Below are 19,269 nucleotides of genomic sequence, written 5' to 3'. Positions count from 1 at the left end.
TTCAATAGGAGAAATTGAAGCAATTCTGCAAGATATTCAAATTCTAAGAAACCGATTGCCAGACAGTGAGTTTACCTGGATTCCTAGGAATGGAAATCGTCTGGCTCATATAATTGCTCAGCTAACAAACTTGAACAAATTGCAGGCGTCATGGTGCATATATCTTACACAAGAAATTGCGGAAATATTAAGAAAAGATAAATTTGGAATATCTTGATAATTCAGAAAGGATAGGGTTAATAGAGATAAGATAACGAGGTTACAAATAGAGGATATAGGAGAAGAACCTGAAAAATCGTGGGCTTAGGTAGTGACTCAACCCCTGGGACGAAGCTTCTTGCCGAGGTGATGCCAACAGAGAGACCTGATGCGGACTTCATGAACCAAATCAAGCCTTGATTCCAGACTTGAAGGTTAATCGGATAGTGAAAGAAATCATGATCTTAGCGTGGATGCCATGAAAGCTTATCTCTTGGTGTTACAATTTAACGCCTTGAGAGGGAAAAGATCAGTTTGGGGTTTGGGTTTGGGCGGGTTGGGTTATGGGTTCGGGTAGGGTTTATGGGCTTAGCCCAAGACCCAAAAAAAAAAAACATAATGGTGGTCAGGATAAAATTGTTAATTATTAAATGTTTTTATTTTTTACCAAATAAAATAATAAACAAGTTAATTATTTCAATTACGTTAATTTAGATAGATAAATATTAAAAAAAACATATTAAACATTGTTTTTGTTAGAAAATAAAAATAGTTGGTTTTCAATCTTTTCTTATTCACCATGTAAGTCCATGTAATATTTTTGTTTTGATTTAGCTATGCTCAGACTTGATAGCAGGTCTTAACCTGCATCATTTCTCACATGAAATTCCAAGAGAAAATACTACATATTAAGACACTGATGATGATCATTGGCAGTGACATGTATATCTAATATAATTAACCAAGCCCGTGAATCAGGTTAATTATTATTTCCTTATACTAAACAACAATCTAGGGGTTAGTTGGCTCAACTAATTAGGATAAAATAATAATATGATGATTCATTCTTAATTAGAAACTAGGAGCTATATATGTATATGTCACTGCTGCTAAAGGTTTCATCGTGATTGTGAAGTGTAGTTGTTGCGCAAAATAAAACATGTGTCGCTCATCATGCAATAATTATTTTATTCTATCTATATCTATGTTTTTTCTTCTGTTATTTTGTGTAGATAATTCCTCAGGGTCAGGGGTAATAGCATATGGAGATCCTACTCTTGGATTTAGCCCTGTTCCTTTGACACAAGCTAATTTGAAATTGCAAAAACCTTATGACATACCATTAGACCAAAGGTATAGCTATGAACATGGAATCCACCGATTATGGGTCTATGCCGGCGACAAGCCTCATGAACCAACCAGCCGCACTCAATCTCACACGGAAATTCGTATCTCACTATGTTTAATTATTTTCAATATATCAAAATGAAACTCTTTATGTATTCTTCCTTATGTCGCAAGTAAACTTCAATTTAATATTTCAGGGGCTTGACTACAGCTCAGGGTGTGGCAATTTGAAGAGTATGGTTTTGTACCAAATGGAACATCTGGTGCTACAATAGCACAGATCCATGGTGCTACCACATTTATACTAAGAATATATAATAATGGAGAAATGAGATATTGATGGTTGAACTGTTTCAGTATTCATTGATGGAAAGAAAAAGTTTCATACAAAGGATAAAGGTCCTGGAGACTTGTACTTCAAATGTGGTGTTTATGCAGCACCTGCTAATATAAGCTATTACATGGAACTAAGATGGAGACACATCAAAATTTATAGATTATAATAAGAATAAATTACCATTTGTACCTATAAAAGATACAGATAGTTACATAATTGGTCCGTTAGGATATTCTTGGCACACAGAAGAGCAACACTCGAATAGGATCCTCCGTAAATGAGTATGTACTGTCAATAAAAGGCACAGTTGATGCGTTAGTGTCAGTAGGCGAGACAATGAGTGAGAGCGACCATGTTAATGCACTCCTTCATGGCCTAACCGAAGAGTATGCGCCTTTGCTCACCTCTCTGCTAACAAGATCGCAAGGTATTACAGTCGGAGAGTTAGAAGCAGTGCTTTTTGCCAATGAAAGTATGTTAGAAAGATTTAGAAAATCTGAGGTAAATCAAGTAGCTTATGCACATGTAGCATAATCCAGTTATGCAAATCAAGAAAGCTTGCAAGAAAGCCCTCAGTATCAAGCTAACTGGACTCAGACAAGAAATTTTCGAGGAAGCTCCCGAGGCAGGGGAAGATTCGACAGAGGAGGAAGGCATCCCTCTGGTTTTAGAAAACAGCAGCAATATGATGATAGGTTGAGAAATCAAAATTATGAAAGATCAAACTATGAGAGACCTCAATGTCAGCTATGCAACAAGATTGGCCACACTGCCAAAACTTGTTGGTACAGGTATGAAGAAGACTCACAGCCGCATGGAAGAAGCACTAACAAACCACACCAACTTGAACAACCAGGGGCCAATTACAGCACTGTGATAGCAAATCCAGCAACTCTCACTGATTCTGTTTGGTATCCGGACTCAGGTGCAACACATCACATGACTCCCGACCCCCACAATGTAACTGAAAAGGAGAATTATAACGGTGCAGAACAAGTTGTTGTTGGCAATGGAACAGGTTTGAGCATTAATTCTGTTGGAAAAGCCTATTTTAAAACTGAATTGAGCTCTAAATATCTCATTATGCAGAAATTGTTGCTAGTACCTGATATAACAAAGAACCTATTAAGTGTGTATCAATTTTGTTGTGACAACAATGTCCTCTTTGAATTTCATTCTCATGGCTGCTGTGTTAAATCCCAGGATTCTAAAGAATTGCTTTTGAATGGAACTGTTGAAAAAGGCATGTATAAGCTGTTGAATTTTCATCCTGTTCAAGCACCTGCTGCACTGCTCAGTTCAGTGGAGTCACATTCATAGTCAACTTCAGATCAATACATGTTGTGGCATTCTCGTCTTGGACATGCCTCACATAATATAGTCTCAAAAGTTTTACAGCATTGTAATCTTTCTTTTCCTACAAATAAGCCATTTTGTACCTCTTGTTGCATTGGCAAATCTCACTCTTTACCCTTTTCTGAGTCTCAAACAGTGTATAATGCTCCTTTAGAGCTTGTGTACTCTGACATTTGGGGTCCAGCTCCAATGTCTGATTGCAATGGAAACAATTACTTTGTGAATTTTATTGATGCATATTCCAGATTTACTTGGCTATATCTGATCAAAAGTAGAGCTCAATTAAAAACAGTTTTTGTGCATTTCCAACACATGGCTGAGCTTCAGCTTAATGCCAAACTTAAGATTTTTCAGAGTGATAATGCTGCAGAGTATGTCAGTTTGTCCAAATTATTGCAGGAACAGGGTGTTATTCACAGGTTTTCATGTCCACATATCCACCAGCAAAATGGCACGGCTGAAAGAAAGCATAGGCACGTTGTGGAAATGGGGCTAACCATGCTCGCAGCAGCGTCTATGCCACTCAAGTTCTGGGGCGAAGCTTTCACTACAGCAGTCCAACTGATCAATATCTTGCCAACTCCAGTGCTGAACGGAGTATCCCCAACTGAAAAACTGCTCAACAAGAAGCCATCCTATGAAAACCTCAAGGTCTTTGGTTGCTTGTGTTTTCCTCACCTGAGGCCCTACAACCGAAATAAGCTTGACTTTAGATCCTCACCAAGTGTATTTCTTGGTTATGGCACCTCTCACAAGGGCTACAAATGTCTCACAAATTCTGGAAAAGTGGTCATTACAAGACATGTTGTGTTTGATGAAGCCACATTCCCGTTCAAAGATCCTTCCTCCGGTTTCTATTGCCCACCCAGACTTGAATCCTCACCTGCTATTCCACCGTCACTACCATGTATTCCTATTATCCCTCACCAGGCCAAACAACTCTCCTCACAACCAACCTCAGCTTCTACCTTACCCATAACTGTCCCTTCTTCTCCTCTGCCCCCCAGCCCCTATAATCCATCTCCTATGTTGCCTTCCCTCTCCTCGTCCTCAACTTCTTCCCACAGGGCCCCATCAGATGTCCCGATTCCAATTCCAATAACTGATTTGGAAACAGTTCCACCGTCTGCTCCTGCTGTTAACACTCATCCAATGGTGACTAGAAGCAAGGCAGGTATTGTTAAGCCTCGTGTTTTTGTTGCAAGTATGGAGCCAAGGTCTGTCAAGCAAGCATTAGATGACCCAAAGTGGAAGAGTGCCATGGAGTCTGAATTTGCAGCTCTTCTAAGGAATAATACCTGGTCCCTGGTGCCTCTCCCAGCCGGCAGGGAAGCTATTGGGAGCAAGTGGGTGTTTCGCCTCAAATATAATGCTGATGGGAGCCTTCAAAAGTACAAGGCCAGACTTGTTGCTCAGGGTTTCTCCCAAAGACCCGGGTTTGATTTTACAGAGACATACAGCCCTGTTGTCAAGCCAACATCCATCCGGGTTATACTGACCATTGCACTGGCAAATTCGTGGCCTATACGTCAATTAGACGTGAATAATGCCTTCCTCCATGGTGATTTGCATGAAGATGTCTATATGAGACAGCCACAGGGATTCATTGTTGGTGATGGTTCATTGGTTTGCAAGCTTACCAAGGCTCTCTATGGGTTGAAGCAAGCCCCAAGAGCCTGGTATTTCAAGCTCTCCAATGCTCTTCGAGATCTAGGGTTCACTGCCACCAAGTCTGATGTTTCGGTCTTTGTAAGGCACACTTCATCCTCTCTTGCTTATGTTCTTATTTATGTTGATGATATACTCATCACTGGTAGCTCAGAAAGTGAAATATCTGATGTTATTCAACGACTGAACTCTGCCTTTGCTCTAAAGGACATGGGTCCCTTGCATTACTTCTTGGGAATTCAGGTTACTACCACCATTGATGGAGGACTGCTCATGACACAGGGTAAATATGTCCAAAACTTGCTGCTCAAAGCAGGAATGTCAGGGTGCAAACCATGCCATACACCCTTGCCCGCCACCTTGAAAATTCAGGCCACAGGGGGAGATGCGTTTGCAAACCCCCATATGTATCGCTCAGTGGTAGGGAGTCTGCAATACCTCACCATTACCAGACCTGAACTAGCATACAGTGTGAACAAAGTAGCACAATTTATGCAGCATCCACTAGAGACACATTGGAAGCTGGTCAAACGAATCCTGCGATATGTTGGTGGCACTGCAACCTATGGCTTGAAGATTGACAAAGCTTCACCCACTTCCTTGCTGCAACTAAAAGCCTATTGTGATTCAGACTGGGCAGGGGATCCCAATGATCGCAAATCAGTTGGAGGCTTTTGTGTCTATTTAGGCAGAAATTTGATATCATGGCAGTCTAAGAAACAAGGGGCAGTAGCCAGGTCCAGCACAGAGGCTGAGTACAGGGCATTGGCAGACTTAGTTGCTGAACTAATCTGGATAAAAGGATTGTTAAGTGAGCTAAAGTGGAGTGTTCCTGACCCCCCATGGCTTATTGTGACAATCAGAGTGCAGTCTTGCTGGCAGCAAATCCCATTCTTCACTCAAAAACGAAACACTTTGAGATTGACTTGCACTTCGTAAGGGATTATGTGACAAGAAATGAGGTTCAGGTAAGCCATATACCAGGCTCAGCTCAGATTGCTGACACTCTCACCAAGGCTTTTCCATCAGCAGCGTTCCTTGATCTCAGAGGCAAACTCAAGGTGCAGAACTCTGAAGATTCAGCTCCCTTGAGTTTGAGGGGGCATGATAGAGTGAAAGAAGATATTAAAAGTGAACAAAGAAGGGTAGTCAGTTAAGCAAGTTTATCTAGCTGTTAAGTTTGTTAGGAGGTTAGTTAAGCCTGCTGATCTGGCATCTTCAGATGCTTCTAGTGTATGCTATATAAGTCTTGTACTGCTGTAAGTCTTTGCTAATGAAAAGTAATCCTTCACTGTTCAAATCACTCTTCTCTGAACTCTCTTCTCCTTCACTCATTCTCCTTGCTCTCACTCACCAGTCTCTGATTTCTTCAGGTACAATTGTTATTTTATTCTTATATAGATACATTTGTGAGCGTTTGTATCTTTCATAGATACAAATGGTAATTTATTCTTATTTTTTGCTCATTCAATAATAATCCATTGTTATTAGTATTCTCTGTTTAGTTGATCCAAGATTCAAAATTAAGTTAGTTTGCTCTCAGAACCCAAATTTAATCAACTTGTTGACCATATTCTATTTCTAAATATTATTATTGATTGAAATGTTAGCTGATAACTTATTAGTTAATTAACTAGCACTTCTCAATAAATAATAACACTTAATATTCAGCTCATCTAATGTGTACAAAACGAATGATGAATATTCTAGGATCCGAATTTGAATATTATTCAGAGCACTTCATGGTGGTTGGTCATGTTTGCAGGCCAAAACCTCCCTTCATTAGAACGTTTATGTAATAATGTATCACATAGGGGGGCAGAAAGAAGAAGCATTCGAACCTTAACTTATAAAGGAAGAATTTGTACATTGTTCAAAGCATACCTTTCTCGGCCTTTTGGCTAAGATCAAGTGTAGTATCTGTTCTTATCAGTTTAATATCTGATATGTGGGCCATTGGCCCACACGATATTAAATTTATTTTTTTAGGGGAAAAAGGCCATCATGGTAGCTTGCTATTGGGCCTTTCTAGCATCGCCCAAGCCTTACACTACTGCATGGGCCAGGTGCACCCTACTGTATCAGTTTAAAATATTTTATAAAAGGCCCATTTTAGTTAAGATCTGTTTTATGTCAGCTTTTCATTTAAACTATTAATCAATAAATATGATTTTCATAAATGAAAAATATTTTTATATTTAAGAACTAATTTATCGGTTGAATCTGAAACTTTTGTGGAGATATTTGTTCATTTATAAAATAGAGTAATTTTTTTATCTTTAGAATTTTTTTTAAAGAAGTTTGGTCACGTATATAAAAATATTTTTTCAAAAATATACTTGATATAAGATTATTAAATTTAAAAAATAAATTTTTTTAATACAAAAATTACATCATTATTTAGTCTTTAATTTTTTTAAAATATATATTTAATATATAATTTTTTTATTGTATTTTTATATTTTTTAAAAATAATTTAAAAATTTATTTGTCATTCTTAAATATGACAGTATTTTTAAAATTTAATATAAGGGAAGGAGAAAGGAAAGGGTAAGGATTGGGAGGGAGGGGAGAGGGTTTCTACGCTGCACTTTTTTTTTTTCTTTTTTTTGGGTTCGAATTGGGGTTTATGCTGCGCTTTTTTTTATGACGTCATTTTAAGGTTTTGGTGAATGAAAAATATCTTAGAGATTATTATGAGTGTTTGGGTGTAATTTCGAGAATAAATTTAAGAAACTATTATGAGTGTTTGGGTGTAATTTTGAGAATAAATTTAAGAAAGGAAAAGTATGAAAATCTAATGAAATATTTATACAATGTGTACAAGAGAGATTTATGGAGTATTAGAGATATAATTATTGGTGAACTCAAAAATTAAACTAATTTTTCGAGAAGATGTTTATTATCCCTTGTACTCGGATGATTATTCTAAATAGTGTAGGGGATGGTCATTTCATAACTCAATGGTCATTATACATATTATACAAATAGTCCATTATTTCCCTAGCGGGATCCTTTAAGAAATTATTAATTTTAGAGATCATTTTAAGACTCAGTACAAATTTAGGGACTACTTTAATGCTTAACTCGTCTTTCTTCTCACCATCTGCAGCATTTTAACCACAACCATCCTTCGCGATGTCAGCATCCACTAATACTCCATTTACCAGAATCTTGGATACATCCACATCATCCACATTAACATCCGCCGCAAGAGCCTTAATTTGACTTATAGGCTATAGCAGGATCAAACCCTTCCCGAAACATTTCAAAAGCCATTGGCTCCTTTGAATTTTCAGCATCCTTTAATGCATTTTCCAGCTCACCCACCTTTAGAGTTAATTCCTCAATCTTCTCATTGCCTCCCTCCAATTGAGACTGCAAAATAGTTATCTGTTTTACCATTTCCTCTGACTCTTTTTCCTTCGCCTTCAAAGCCCCGGTCATGTCCTCCATACCCAATTCTCTAGCCTTATCCTTCAGTTGAGAAACCTCCAGGTACTTATCAAGACCTACAACAACTGACCTAGCTTTCTTTTGGTTAAACTAATCTCCTTAGATTGAGTAACCTTGACCACATTATCTTTATCACCTTTTGTCGAAGGGTCATCCTTTTCGGATGACCTCTTCCTGGAAAAGGCCTCCAGAGATGCCGAAGTCAGGGTGGGAACTTTCTCACCTACCAATATAAATCAAACAACCATGAGACTATAAGCACACAAAATAACAAAAAAAAAAAAGAAAAACAAACAAACACTACACTAAGGTCCCTGCATAGACAGCCCTCAATGCATGGTAGCCAACTCCTTCTGCACCCACAGGAGGTTAATCTGCACTTCGTCTCTGGATAGCAGTCGCAAGCCTAGTAGTCATTGTTGCATAGGCACATTATATTGCATTTTCTTAATGCATATTTTGTAGTTACATTTTCAGAAACACTTGGTTTTATACATTTATTTTAAGTAAAAAAATTATAATAATCCAAATCTTATTTGTTTTTTTTGTTTACTATTCTTTTTTAGTTAATACTTGGCCAAGCCATGAAGAAAAAGTTTAAAAATCAGACATACCAATTTTCTTGAGCTATGTCTGAAGCTAATTCATCGACTATAGACACCAAATGGTACGATCTCATAGAAATAATTTAAATTGAAAATATGTATGCATGAATATGATATTATAATTTGAGTTTTTGTGGTTTTTTTTGTTGTGTCCACAGTCAAATTATTTAAACAAATTAAAGGAAGAAGAAGAATTAATGAAATATGATCAGGTAACTAACTTGGATTTTGGATGCAAACTCTTGGGTTTCTTGTGCAGTATTTGTGCTATGATAATTATTGGTTTTTAAAATTAAATAATAATAATTTATAATAGTATTTTATTGAACAGACAATTTTATTTTCAATACTGTATCAACTACAAATCTAACATTGTTCCGGGTGTAAATGGTTAGGGTTTTTTGCAGTGAAACTTGCTTATGCATCTATTGCGTTAATTGTATGGTTTAATTATTTTATTAGTTTTTATAATTTTATCAAATTTATAATTAAGTTTTTGTACTTTTTTAATTGCTTCTTATATTATTTTTAGTTTTATAATTATGTCTTTTTCATATAAAAAATATTAAAATTAACAGAATATTTCTTTTAAAAAATATTTAATTAAAGATCTAATTGAGTTTTTAATAGTAGATATCTTTAATTTACGAAAAAATATTTTGTTAATTCTAACATTTTTTATACTACGAAGGATCTAATTACAAAATTAAAAGTAATGTAGAGATTCAATTAAAAAAAATATAAAAATTTAATTAAAAATTTAATAACTATAAAAACCAACGGAATAATTAAATATGATTTTATATATAATGAAACAAAAATAATATTTACTTGAAATGAATACAAATAAAAGTATTTGTAGGTAAAAACTTTAAAACCAGTCAATGGTTAGACGCAAAAATTAGTATCTTAGTTGGAATGAAGAAAATCTCATGTCCTGCTGTAATGTTGATGGTTTGATGAACAAGAAGGGATTAAAAGAGAGAAAAATAAAATTTTCTTATTGCTGAAGAGAATGAAAAGTTCTCATTTAAAAATATTTGTTGAGTTATTACACCTTATATATTATGTACTCTTTATGTACTCTCACTAAAAAAATAATTACAATAATAAGACTATTATTGATAAAAAAATAATCTAACTAATATGGAACAATGTTATTGTTTAATAATAGTCATTTGAATATAATGGAATTATTTATATGCAAATTAATTTCACCATTTCATTTTTTTTTATCCTTCCTATCTTACCACATATCTTCTATCCTTTTATCATTATATTTGAATGAGTTCTTGTATTATTTTTTTATGCTTGTAATGCTGGAGTAACACAAACTTTTTGCATTTCTTTCCTTAATTTTTGCATGAATAATTACCAAAATGAAAATAAAAATATTATAAATTTAAATTATACAACAATACTTATGTGGTAAGATGTTAACTATTAATGGTGATAATATTAATATTAATTTTTATATACTATGTACTTTTTATATATTCTCACTAAAAAATAATTATAATAATAAATTTATTATTGATAAAAAAATAATTTAGATAACAAATAGATAGATGCATGAGTTCTTTTGACTATGCTAGAAATTAAACTAATGGTTGTCTACTCCAAATATAGCAACATTTTATGACGAGAAATATAATTACATAAATATATATCAACATTATTTTTATAAGATGATTATTATTCAAGACATAAACAAATAAATGTTAATGGTCCAATGGAGATGATTTGTGGAGCTTGTTATCTGTGATTCATGTATCTTTCGCTGATATGGTTCTTATGCCTTTGGACATGCAAATATATATATAAAAAAAACTTTTAAATATCTATTTACTTAGTTCTTCAAAAATAAATATTTAGCAAGTAAGACAATAATATATAATGCCTTAGTTATCTGAATTAAAGGTTTTATTATTAATTAAGCAATTATTGGAACTTGTAATAATAATTTTAGATTTTAGATATCATCATGATCTCAAATCACAATTCTTATATTGGTAACTATAGCATGAACCACAAAAAGAAGATAAGACTATCTATTATTGACATTGAGATTAAAATGATGATTGAAGCGAAATACTAATAATCTAAGAATTTAATTTTGATATATTCTCAATTTAAAATAGTTTTATATAATTATATAACATCACATAGCAAAAATAAATATCTTTTATATAATCGCATAAATAATTATTTAAAAGAATGAATATAACTATACAATTATATAAAATATATCAGTGCATCAAAATTAAAGCATAATCTAATATTACAATATAATTGGTGTTTAATAATGAGATCAATGCACTATACACATTTCTTTGTTACCAATGTAACATACATTAGAGATATTATAGCATATCCAAAATCACAAATGGCAATTCCTTATTGGACGGTATAGTTATTTCTCAAGATGTTTGATATATTTCCCAAGGAAAAATAAAAGAAAATTCATGAATGATAATAAGTTGTAGGTATGAGCTTATAAAACAAAACAGATTTTTCAAGCCAATAGAATATCGGATATAGATTTCATAAGATAAGGACGTTTGCCATATATATAGTGTTAAGTGTTAACCTATCAAAGCATCAACCATTCTCTTAACTCTTCCCTTTCATTTCACAAGTTTTCTTTTCTTCATTGGTATAATAACAATGGCTGCTTCAACAATGGCTCTCTCTTCTCCCTCATTGGCTGGCCAAGCAATCAAGCTTTCACCCTCCAACCCAGAGCTTGGTGTTGGAAGAGTCACCATGAGGAAAGCAGCCACCAAGCAAGTTTCCTCTGGAAGCCCATGGTACGGCCCGGACCGTGTCAAGTACTTGGGCCCATTCTCGGGTGAGCCCCCGTCCTACCTCACTGGTGAATTCCCTGGTGACTACGGATGGGACACTGCTGGGCTTTCCGCCGACCCAGAAACATTTGCTAGGAACCGTGAGCTTGAAGTAATCCACAGCAGGTGGGCCATGCTTGGAGCCTTGGGCTGTGTCTTTCCTGAGCTCTTGGCCCGCAACGGTGTCAAATTCGGCGAGGCGGTGTGGTTCAAGGCCGGATCTCAGATATTTAGCGAGGGTGGGCTTGACTACCTGGGCAACCCACGTCTGATCCATGCTCAGAGCATCCTTGCCATTTGGGCCACCCAGGTCATTTTAATGGGTGCGGTTGAGGGTTACCGTATTGCTGGTGGGCCTCTCGGTGAGGTGACTGACCCACTATACCCAGGTGGAAGCTTTGACCCATTGGGCCTAGCTGATGATCCAGAGGCCTTTGCTGAGCTGAAGGTAAAGGAGCTCAAGAATGGCAGGCTGGCCATGTTCTCTATGTTTGGATTCTTTGTTCAGGCTATTGTCACTGGAAAGGGCCCATTGGAGAATCTTGCTGACCACCTTGCTGACCCGGTCAACAACAATGCTTGGGCCTATGCTACAAACTTTGTCCCTGGAAAGTGACTATGCCATACTGTAGAGAGAAATGTAATAAAATTCCAGTGTCTATTTTATGATCATATTGTTGTATGGTGAAGTATCTATTGGAATATGTGAAATGTGAATTATTTTGTGTTCTTTAATGTTTTTATGCACTTTTTATGAAATTTAATTATACAGTGATATTTGATATAATAACAAGAAATAGCTTAACAACTATAGATTTTGACATGCTATGAACTGATCATGTTTTATTCACTTGGTGCAAAAGCTAGAACAAAATCACTTTTGGTTACAAATATGAGATGCCTTATTCAGAAAGAAACTATAAATTACAACCTCCTCACCTCATCTATGGGAATTTAAACTAACCTTGAATACAAGCAAGCACATGTATAAAAAAAAGAATAATGAAACTCTAAATTGTTTTATGCACAGCCCTTTTGTATATCTACAAACATCCACCACAATGAACCCTTTCTGTAGCAGTGTCTCTCACCAAGAGATTCTTCTGCAACTACTGATGTTATTTGACAAAAAACTTTATGCAAATTTTGCTTATGTTTGTTTATGTGCCTTAGTCATCAATCACACTTCAATCCACAAAGTTCCAAAACAATGTCATTTTTGGCCAAAAAAGGGTTGATCCTCACCCAAAGAAGTGTCAAGATTGAAGCAAGGAGAATAGCCCAAACCAAAATGATTGTAGGAACACCTTCTTGTTTTCCCATAACACCCTTGAGGAAGGGGTAAAGATGGACAATGACCCAAAGTGCAAAGAACAGCTTCCCAAAGAGAGGACCCCAAGAATCATAGCCATTGTTTATGGCATCAGAGACACCAACAATAACTCCAATGATGTTTATTATGAGCAATGTCAATGGAGGAATCAACAATGATGTCCACTTGAATATGTAGAGTTCAGCAAACTCTCCATCATCTGCAGCTTTGGATGTCACAGTGAAGTTTGTGTTAACTCCTGCTAGGACCTTTAGCAACCCTTGAAAGAGCGCAAAGAGGTGCGAGGAGGCGCCACCGATCACCCAAAACTGCTCATTCCTCCACCAGTCATGTATGCCAACTCCTCCCCATTGCATTTCCAATATGCTAGTTGCAGCTATAGAGATGAAGAGTGCCATGAAAATTATGCTGGCATAGTTGCTAATCTGAGAACAAGAAAATGAAGCATCAATGAAAAACTATGTAAAAGAAAATCTACTATCTTTCGGGGACTAATTTGTTGATCTCTTAAGAACTAAGTTAGCAACGTTCGACATGAGAATACAATATCTTGTAATGCAAGTAATCCTACCTCAGGGACTATGAACTTCCCAGTGAGAAGACACACAGCAGGCAAAGTACAGTAGGCAATCAAGGGAATTGAAGTGAGAGGATAAACAACTGAGTTTATGTAAGAAAACCGCTCTAGCCACTTCAAGCCGCAACCATAGCCATACCATAGAGGACAATGCCTACTAAACAGGATCTCAACCGATCCAAGCGCCCACCGGAGAACTTGATGCAGACGGTCAGAAAGATTTATAGGGGCTGAACCCTTAAAAGCAGGCCTTTTCGGCATGCAATAAACCGATCTCCAGCCATGACAGTGCATCTTGAAACCTGTTAGAATATCCTCTGTAACTGAGCCATAGATCCACCCAACCTGACCCAATTTAGCACAGGATTAAATACACATAACACTATCAAGCTTAAAAAGCCATAGTTGAAAAATCTTTAAGTATAGAAGAGAATCAAGAGATACCTCTTTACCCCATTCTGTCTTATCTTCATAACCACAACTAATTACATGAATGGCTTCTTTCAAGAGTGTAGCAGAACTTGCTGCTTTTGGAAGGCCTCCATCTTCCATAAGTGTCGCAGCTATGAACACAGCAGATTGCCCAAATTTTTTCTCAAATTTCAGTTGAGACATCAATAGTGACTTCTCACTCTCAACTCCTAAATGCAACAAAAGTATGTGTGTTATTTACTTATTTTTAGCATCTTATAATACTTATTTCCAAACAATAACACACTGCAAATTTTAAGTGTTCCTTCCTTACCTTCAATTCCCTCTTCTATGTTTTCTAGTGTATGTATGTGCTTTGTATCATCCTTATTCTTTAACATTTTCATACTTGGCTTCCCTTTGTTCTTCTTCTTCTGAGATCCACAACAGAGGCAGCAACACCATTTAGGCCAACAGTTACATGTCCTCCGTGGTGATTTCTTGGAAGAGGGGGCATCATATCCATAAAGTGCATGCCTCCTGAAGACACACCCAGTTCCCACATATATTGGTCCTTGGATTCCATCTAAACCTTTCATATTGATCTACACAGAAATTGAAACCTGAGATTAGTTCTTCCTTCAAATCAAAATAACAATCAGAGACACATACAAAAAAAAGGGTCAAGAAGAGAACATTAAAATTGTTACATACATCAAAGAACACAACATTGCGATTTGAGTATCTATCGTGACGATCGATCCCATCAAATCTTTGAGGAAATTGTACATAGCAAATTTTCTTCCCTGATGTAGGATCCATCATGAAGCACATGGCTTCACGAAGGGCCTTACTATTGTTTATGTAGTGATCACAATCAACATTCAGCAGGTAAGGAGCATTGGAGATAATTGCTGAAACTCTCACCTTTTGAAAAAAAAATATCATATAAGCTGGTTAGAGAAATGAAGACACAAAAGAAAGCTGAGAAAAAGTTCTGATAGACACATAAAAATGGATTCTACCAAAGCATTCATAGCTCCAGCTTTCTTGTGGTGCTCATATCCAGGTCTTTTCTCACGAGACACATAAACAAGGCGAGGCAATTCATTTCCCTCAATGTCGCGAACACCATTTTGACCAAGGAAAACCTACACAAAGAGTATCATCATTCATCACAATTGAATCAAAATTCATCCAAACAAGCCTTGTGATTATGAACTATGACTGAAACTGAAAAACAATATATATACTACTCACCTGAATCATTCCAGGGTGGTCTCTAACATTGTTTCCAGGCCATAGAGTCCCATCCTGCATTGTCCAACCATCCTCAGGAACCTTCTGTGCCGTCGCAACCAATGCATTAATCCTCACCTTGAATTCTTCATACTCCCTCTGTCAAATTTTCAGCACACAATGTTTAGAACTCAATAAAATAGATCATATTTTAGATTACTTGAAACACAAGCAAAGTGATAAGACATTTTTCGAACCTTAATAGCGCGACGCTCTCTGATAAATGCTGCATCAACTTTGTCTTTGAGATAGTCAACCTTCTGTGCAAAGTACCATTCAGGAGCTCTTGGTTCAATGCTGAACTTCTTGCAGAATGGAACCCACTTCCTTGCAAACTCAGATGTCTCTGAAAGTGCTTCGAATGTAAGCATGGCAGCACCATCATCTGAGACATAGCATGCAACTTTCTCCACTGGATAATCCACAGCAAGGATTGAAAGAACAGTGTTTGCAGTGATAAGTGGAGGCTCCTTCATAGGATCAACAGTACTAACAAATACATCTACACAAGCTAATTCTGATGGCTTCCCTTCCTTCTCATACCTGTTACATTGTAAACCAATAGCTTTAGAATAATCAGTACTCCCTCCATTACAAAAGAAATTAAAGTAGTTTCATCATCATTCTTAGATATTTGATGTCACTCTATTTTATAAGATAAGTTTTTTTAGTTGGTATAGTATTCTTTAATGATGACAGGTTATGAATCTATGGTACTAAGATTCTTTTCTTTCATTTACTTTTTTTAATATAATTTAATGATAATAGGTTATGAGAAAAACTACCATCAATAATTAATAATACTTATTAAAATTTAATTTAAAGGATAATTATTAAAAATAAATTATAAAAAATCACAATTAAAAAGTTCATCATATGTGCTAATTTATTCCTCTGAAAAGAAATCATTATTATAAAAAAAAATAAAACTTAATTTGATCATAAAGATAGAAAAAAAAACTTAAATAAGAGAACAACAATTTAGCATAATTGTGATCTTAAAATTTTTCAAGAGAATTCTTTATAATGTGTTAATATGTTCTTTTGATAAAAATTATCACTATATTTTTATTTTAAATTCAAAATTTTACCGTAAAGAATAAAACCTTAATAAGAAAAAAACTAGTTTAGAAACATTAAGAAAAATGTATAATTTTCAATAAACGTTCCAAGTTTTTATTTAAAAAGTGTGTATTTTTTTCCAATGGTTGAAAATAATCATTATTAATATATTCATATTTACTTAAAACAATATTTAAATTCACAAATTTGTTGTTTCACGTAATAATTGATATACCTTATTATTCAATTTTTGGATGTATAAATATGACTTTATTTTCTTTTCCTAATTGCATTCATATATTGATGTTATTAACTTATTATTGCAATTAGAAGATAAGTTACAATGGACAATAGCATAAGCAGTTACTCTTAACTCACACATGTAAACAATTAGTTAATATATGTAAAAGTAAATTTACTCTTAATTAAATACAACTTCTTAAATTAACTTATTCAAAATACATTTAGTATTAATTTTAAAAATTTATTTATGAAACAGTTTTTTATATACAAAATTAATTATTTATTCTCTAAATCTAGTTTATTTTGAAACCGAGACAGCAATGAAGTAATGAATAATCACAGATACACATACTAGTTAAGAACTACCTTAAAGATAAACGATCAAGGTATGTTTCTCTTTCAATTGGACACCATTTTGGGAACTGATCAAGAATCCATGAAGCAGCAAACCAGATTTCACATATGACTGATGTGAGCCACAATGCATATGCATCATTCACAGGGTGCAGAATTCTATAATGAAAGAAGAGGCAGAGAATTGCAATCCTGAGAACTATGATTATTCTGTATGGATTTATTCTGCTTGAACTTATCGGCAACTTTCTCCATAGTGGTTGTCTCCCCTCATCCATTCTATTAGAAGAAATTCAAGTGAAAATTTTATTGTAAGAGAAATGTAATTAAAAGTTATAGAGTTTAATTTTGATCACATCAATCATTCACGCGATCAATATAAAAGATAATTATTTTTGCTGTGTAAAACTGTTTTATAAGAATTTCACCTACTTTGGTAACTCAGGGTCATCAAACTCATCAAGATCCTTACACCCTTCATGCTTAACCACTTGAAGTTTTTCACATTGCTTCTTCTTCCAATCCTCCATTCTTTCCTTCCATGCAACACTTCCATATCCATAAACTGCCAAGTCTTTCTTAGGATCCATAGCTCTTGCTTGAACTGCATCACCAGCAGCATTAATTTGTCACATTAATGGATATACACAAACAACTTTGACCTTGAAGTTTGACCTTAAAAAAAATTACCGGGCACAGAGGAATCAGGAAAAGGCATAGGATGAACACGTTTTCCACGAGGCATGAATGGGGGAATAATGAGGGCATGTTTATCAGCAGAGATTCCAATATCCTTAATTGACACACAAGAATATTAGAGAAAAAGACTCAAAAATGAACAGCTACAAGAGTTGGAGAATTATGCTTTACATTTTACTTTACCTCTTGACCATAAGTTAGTAGAGGGATCTCAGAACCTGCCACAGAAGCTGCATCAAACTCTGAAGGTGTGGTACTGATTCCTAATCCACCATTAAGGCGAGAAGATAGCATTGTCTCAGCAATGTGATGATGATGAGGGTGGCTGCCAATATCAAACTCATTCTCCAAATCATCAACACCATCCTCTTCTTCATCACCCTCAACTCTAGGACAACCTGATATATAAACAACAAAGGAAGTTAAAAGTTAAAACATAAATATGTTTGGTAAGTGTTTCAGAACAGAAAATACAGAGACACTGAGACAATCAAGATAGATTGACTTGCATGTTTTAGTATTTCTATTCTGAGACAGTTACTAACTAGGGATCAAAGTTGAAAGATGAAACCTTTGATGCGGTTGTATCTTGTTTTGCATTGAGGGCAAACTTGGTTCCCTTCTCTTCTTTCATACTCATAGCAAGGCTTGCAAACAGGGAATGCACACTCATTGCAAGCAACAAATGGATCACCATTAATTGTGACCTCTACTTCATCACCACAGATCTGGCATATTTGTCCACTCAATTCTGTAACAGCATTCACCTGCATAAATCATGATAGCAGTTATGCTAATTAAGCAACATCATTTCATGAAAAAAACTTGGATGGTTGATGACTTCACCGACACAAGATTCAAAGTATAAAAAGGATACCCTTCAATTACAACACTTATTTCAGAAACTAGTTGCAAAAGAATCAGTTAGGCCTCAATTTTAGAATAGAAATCCATGAAAACAAAACCCAACGGAGATCTTTGTTTTTCTTATTCAAACTCTCCACGTGGCTTTGTGAAGTGTGCACAAGAATAAAAAAAAGACAAACATTTTTGGAAGATTATTATGTATAAGAAAGAGAAAGAGACTCACTCTTGCAGTGTCATCAGCATTGATAAGAACAAACTCATTCCTGTTATGAGACCCTGCAATGAGTCTTCCCTTGGTATCCATTAACACCTCTCAGCTCTCACACACAATATAACAAACACAGCTTGTGCAAATATAGAAAAACAAAAGGAGTTGGTTGTTAACAACTAAAGAAAGTTGTTAAAACGATTCTTTTCTTGCAGAATCCAGTTTTGTAACATATTTGCCATGTTACTACTAATTTAGTAGTACTAAACTTAACTAGTCTCTCCCTTTTTTCTCTCAGAGACACACACAAAGTTGCAGCAAAACACGTTTATAAGAGAGGAGTGTAGAGAAAGAAAAGGGAGAAAAGGAAAAAGTGGAAACATCATACACAGACACAGAACAAGACCAAAAACAACAACTTATTATGTATCCGTATGTATATGTACAATTGTACATGTGTGTTGTCAAGTGTACCGTAGTTAGTTGGATACATATACAAGTGTTTTCTTATTCTAATAATGTCACTATATCTTAATAATTTGGGTTAGTCGAGTAGTCAACTCACTCAATCGCTTAAATAAGTATTGAAGATTCGAAAATTTCAACTTATGCATGCAGCAAT

The 19,269-nt window shown here is 35.2% G+C and overlaps 2 protein-coding genes, 1 non-coding gene and 1 pseudogene across 3 annotated transcripts; 3 read left to right on the top strand and 1 right to left on the bottom strand.

Moving 5' to 3' along the window:
* Positions 1 to 1,138: 1,138 nt before the first annotated feature.
* On the top strand, positions 1,139 to 1,829 carry LOC130981571 (citrate-binding protein-like; annotated as a pseudogene).
* A 4,738-nt stretch (positions 1,830 to 6,567) lies between these two features.
* On the top strand, positions 6,568 to 6,764 carry LOC130932287 (U2 spliceosomal RNA). The gene has a single exon (XR_009067444.1). It is a non-coding gene; the product is annotated as a U2 spliceosomal RNA (small nuclear RNA).
* A 4,568-nt stretch (positions 6,765 to 11,332) lies between these two features.
* LOC130981709 (chlorophyll a-b binding protein of LHCII type 1-like) lies at positions 11,333 to 12,329 on the top strand. The gene has a single exon (XM_057905360.1). It carries the CDS (start codon positions 11,416 to 11,418, stop codon positions 12,208 to 12,210), a length of 795 nt encoding a protein of 264 aa, XP_057761343.1. The 5' UTR covers positions 11,333 to 11,415; the 3' UTR covers positions 12,211 to 12,329.
* An 88-nt stretch (positions 12,330 to 12,417) lies between these two features.
* Positions 12,418 to 19,029, bottom strand: LOC130981708 (cellulose synthase A catalytic subunit 2 [UDP-forming]-like). The gene is made up of 14 exons (XM_057905357.1): positions 18,663 to 19,029; positions 18,144 to 18,339; positions 17,756 to 17,970; positions 17,564 to 17,666; positions 17,306 to 17,477; positions 16,886 to 17,152; positions 15,412 to 15,757; positions 15,176 to 15,313; positions 14,941 to 15,066; positions 14,630 to 14,842; positions 14,250 to 14,520; positions 13,949 to 14,145; positions 13,499 to 13,849; positions 12,418 to 13,352 (listed from the first exon to the last, which is right to left on the bottom strand). Exons 1-14 carry the CDS (start codon positions 18,741 to 18,743, stop codon positions 12,771 to 12,773), a joined length of 3,258 nt encoding a protein of 1,085 aa, XP_057761340.1. The 5' UTR covers positions 18,744 to 19,029; the 3' UTR covers positions 12,418 to 12,770.
* Positions 19,030 to 19,269: the final 240 nt, after the last annotated feature.

The sequence above is a fragment of the Arachis stenosperma genome, chromosome 5 (assembly GCF_014773155.1).
Source record: "Arachis stenosperma cultivar V10309 chromosome 5, arast.V10309.gnm1.PFL2, whole genome shotgun sequence".
Lineage (NCBI taxonomy): Eukaryota > Viridiplantae > Streptophyta > Magnoliopsida > Fabales > Fabaceae > Arachis > Arachis stenosperma.
The sequence above is the reverse complement of the archived record's forward strand: the minus strand, read 5'-3'. Positions and strand labels throughout refer to the sequence as shown.

Coding starts and splice junctions, on each gene's coding strand:
- LOC130981709 (XM_057905360.1), top strand. CDS start 11,416: ATGGCTGCTTCAACAATGGCTCTCTCTTCTCCCTCATTGGCTGGCCAA.
- LOC130981708 (XM_057905357.1), bottom strand. CDS start 18,743: ATGGATACCAAGGGAAGACTCATTGCAGGGTCTCATAACAGGAATGAG. Junction 15,758..16,885: donor CTTGATCGTTTATCTTTAAG/GTAGTTCTTAAC, acceptor ACAATGTAACAG/GTATGAGAAGGAAGGGAAGC. Junction 15,314..15,411: donor GAGAGCGTCGCGCTATTAAG/GTTCGAAAAATG, acceptor AAAATTTGACAG/AGGGAGTATGAAGAATTCAA.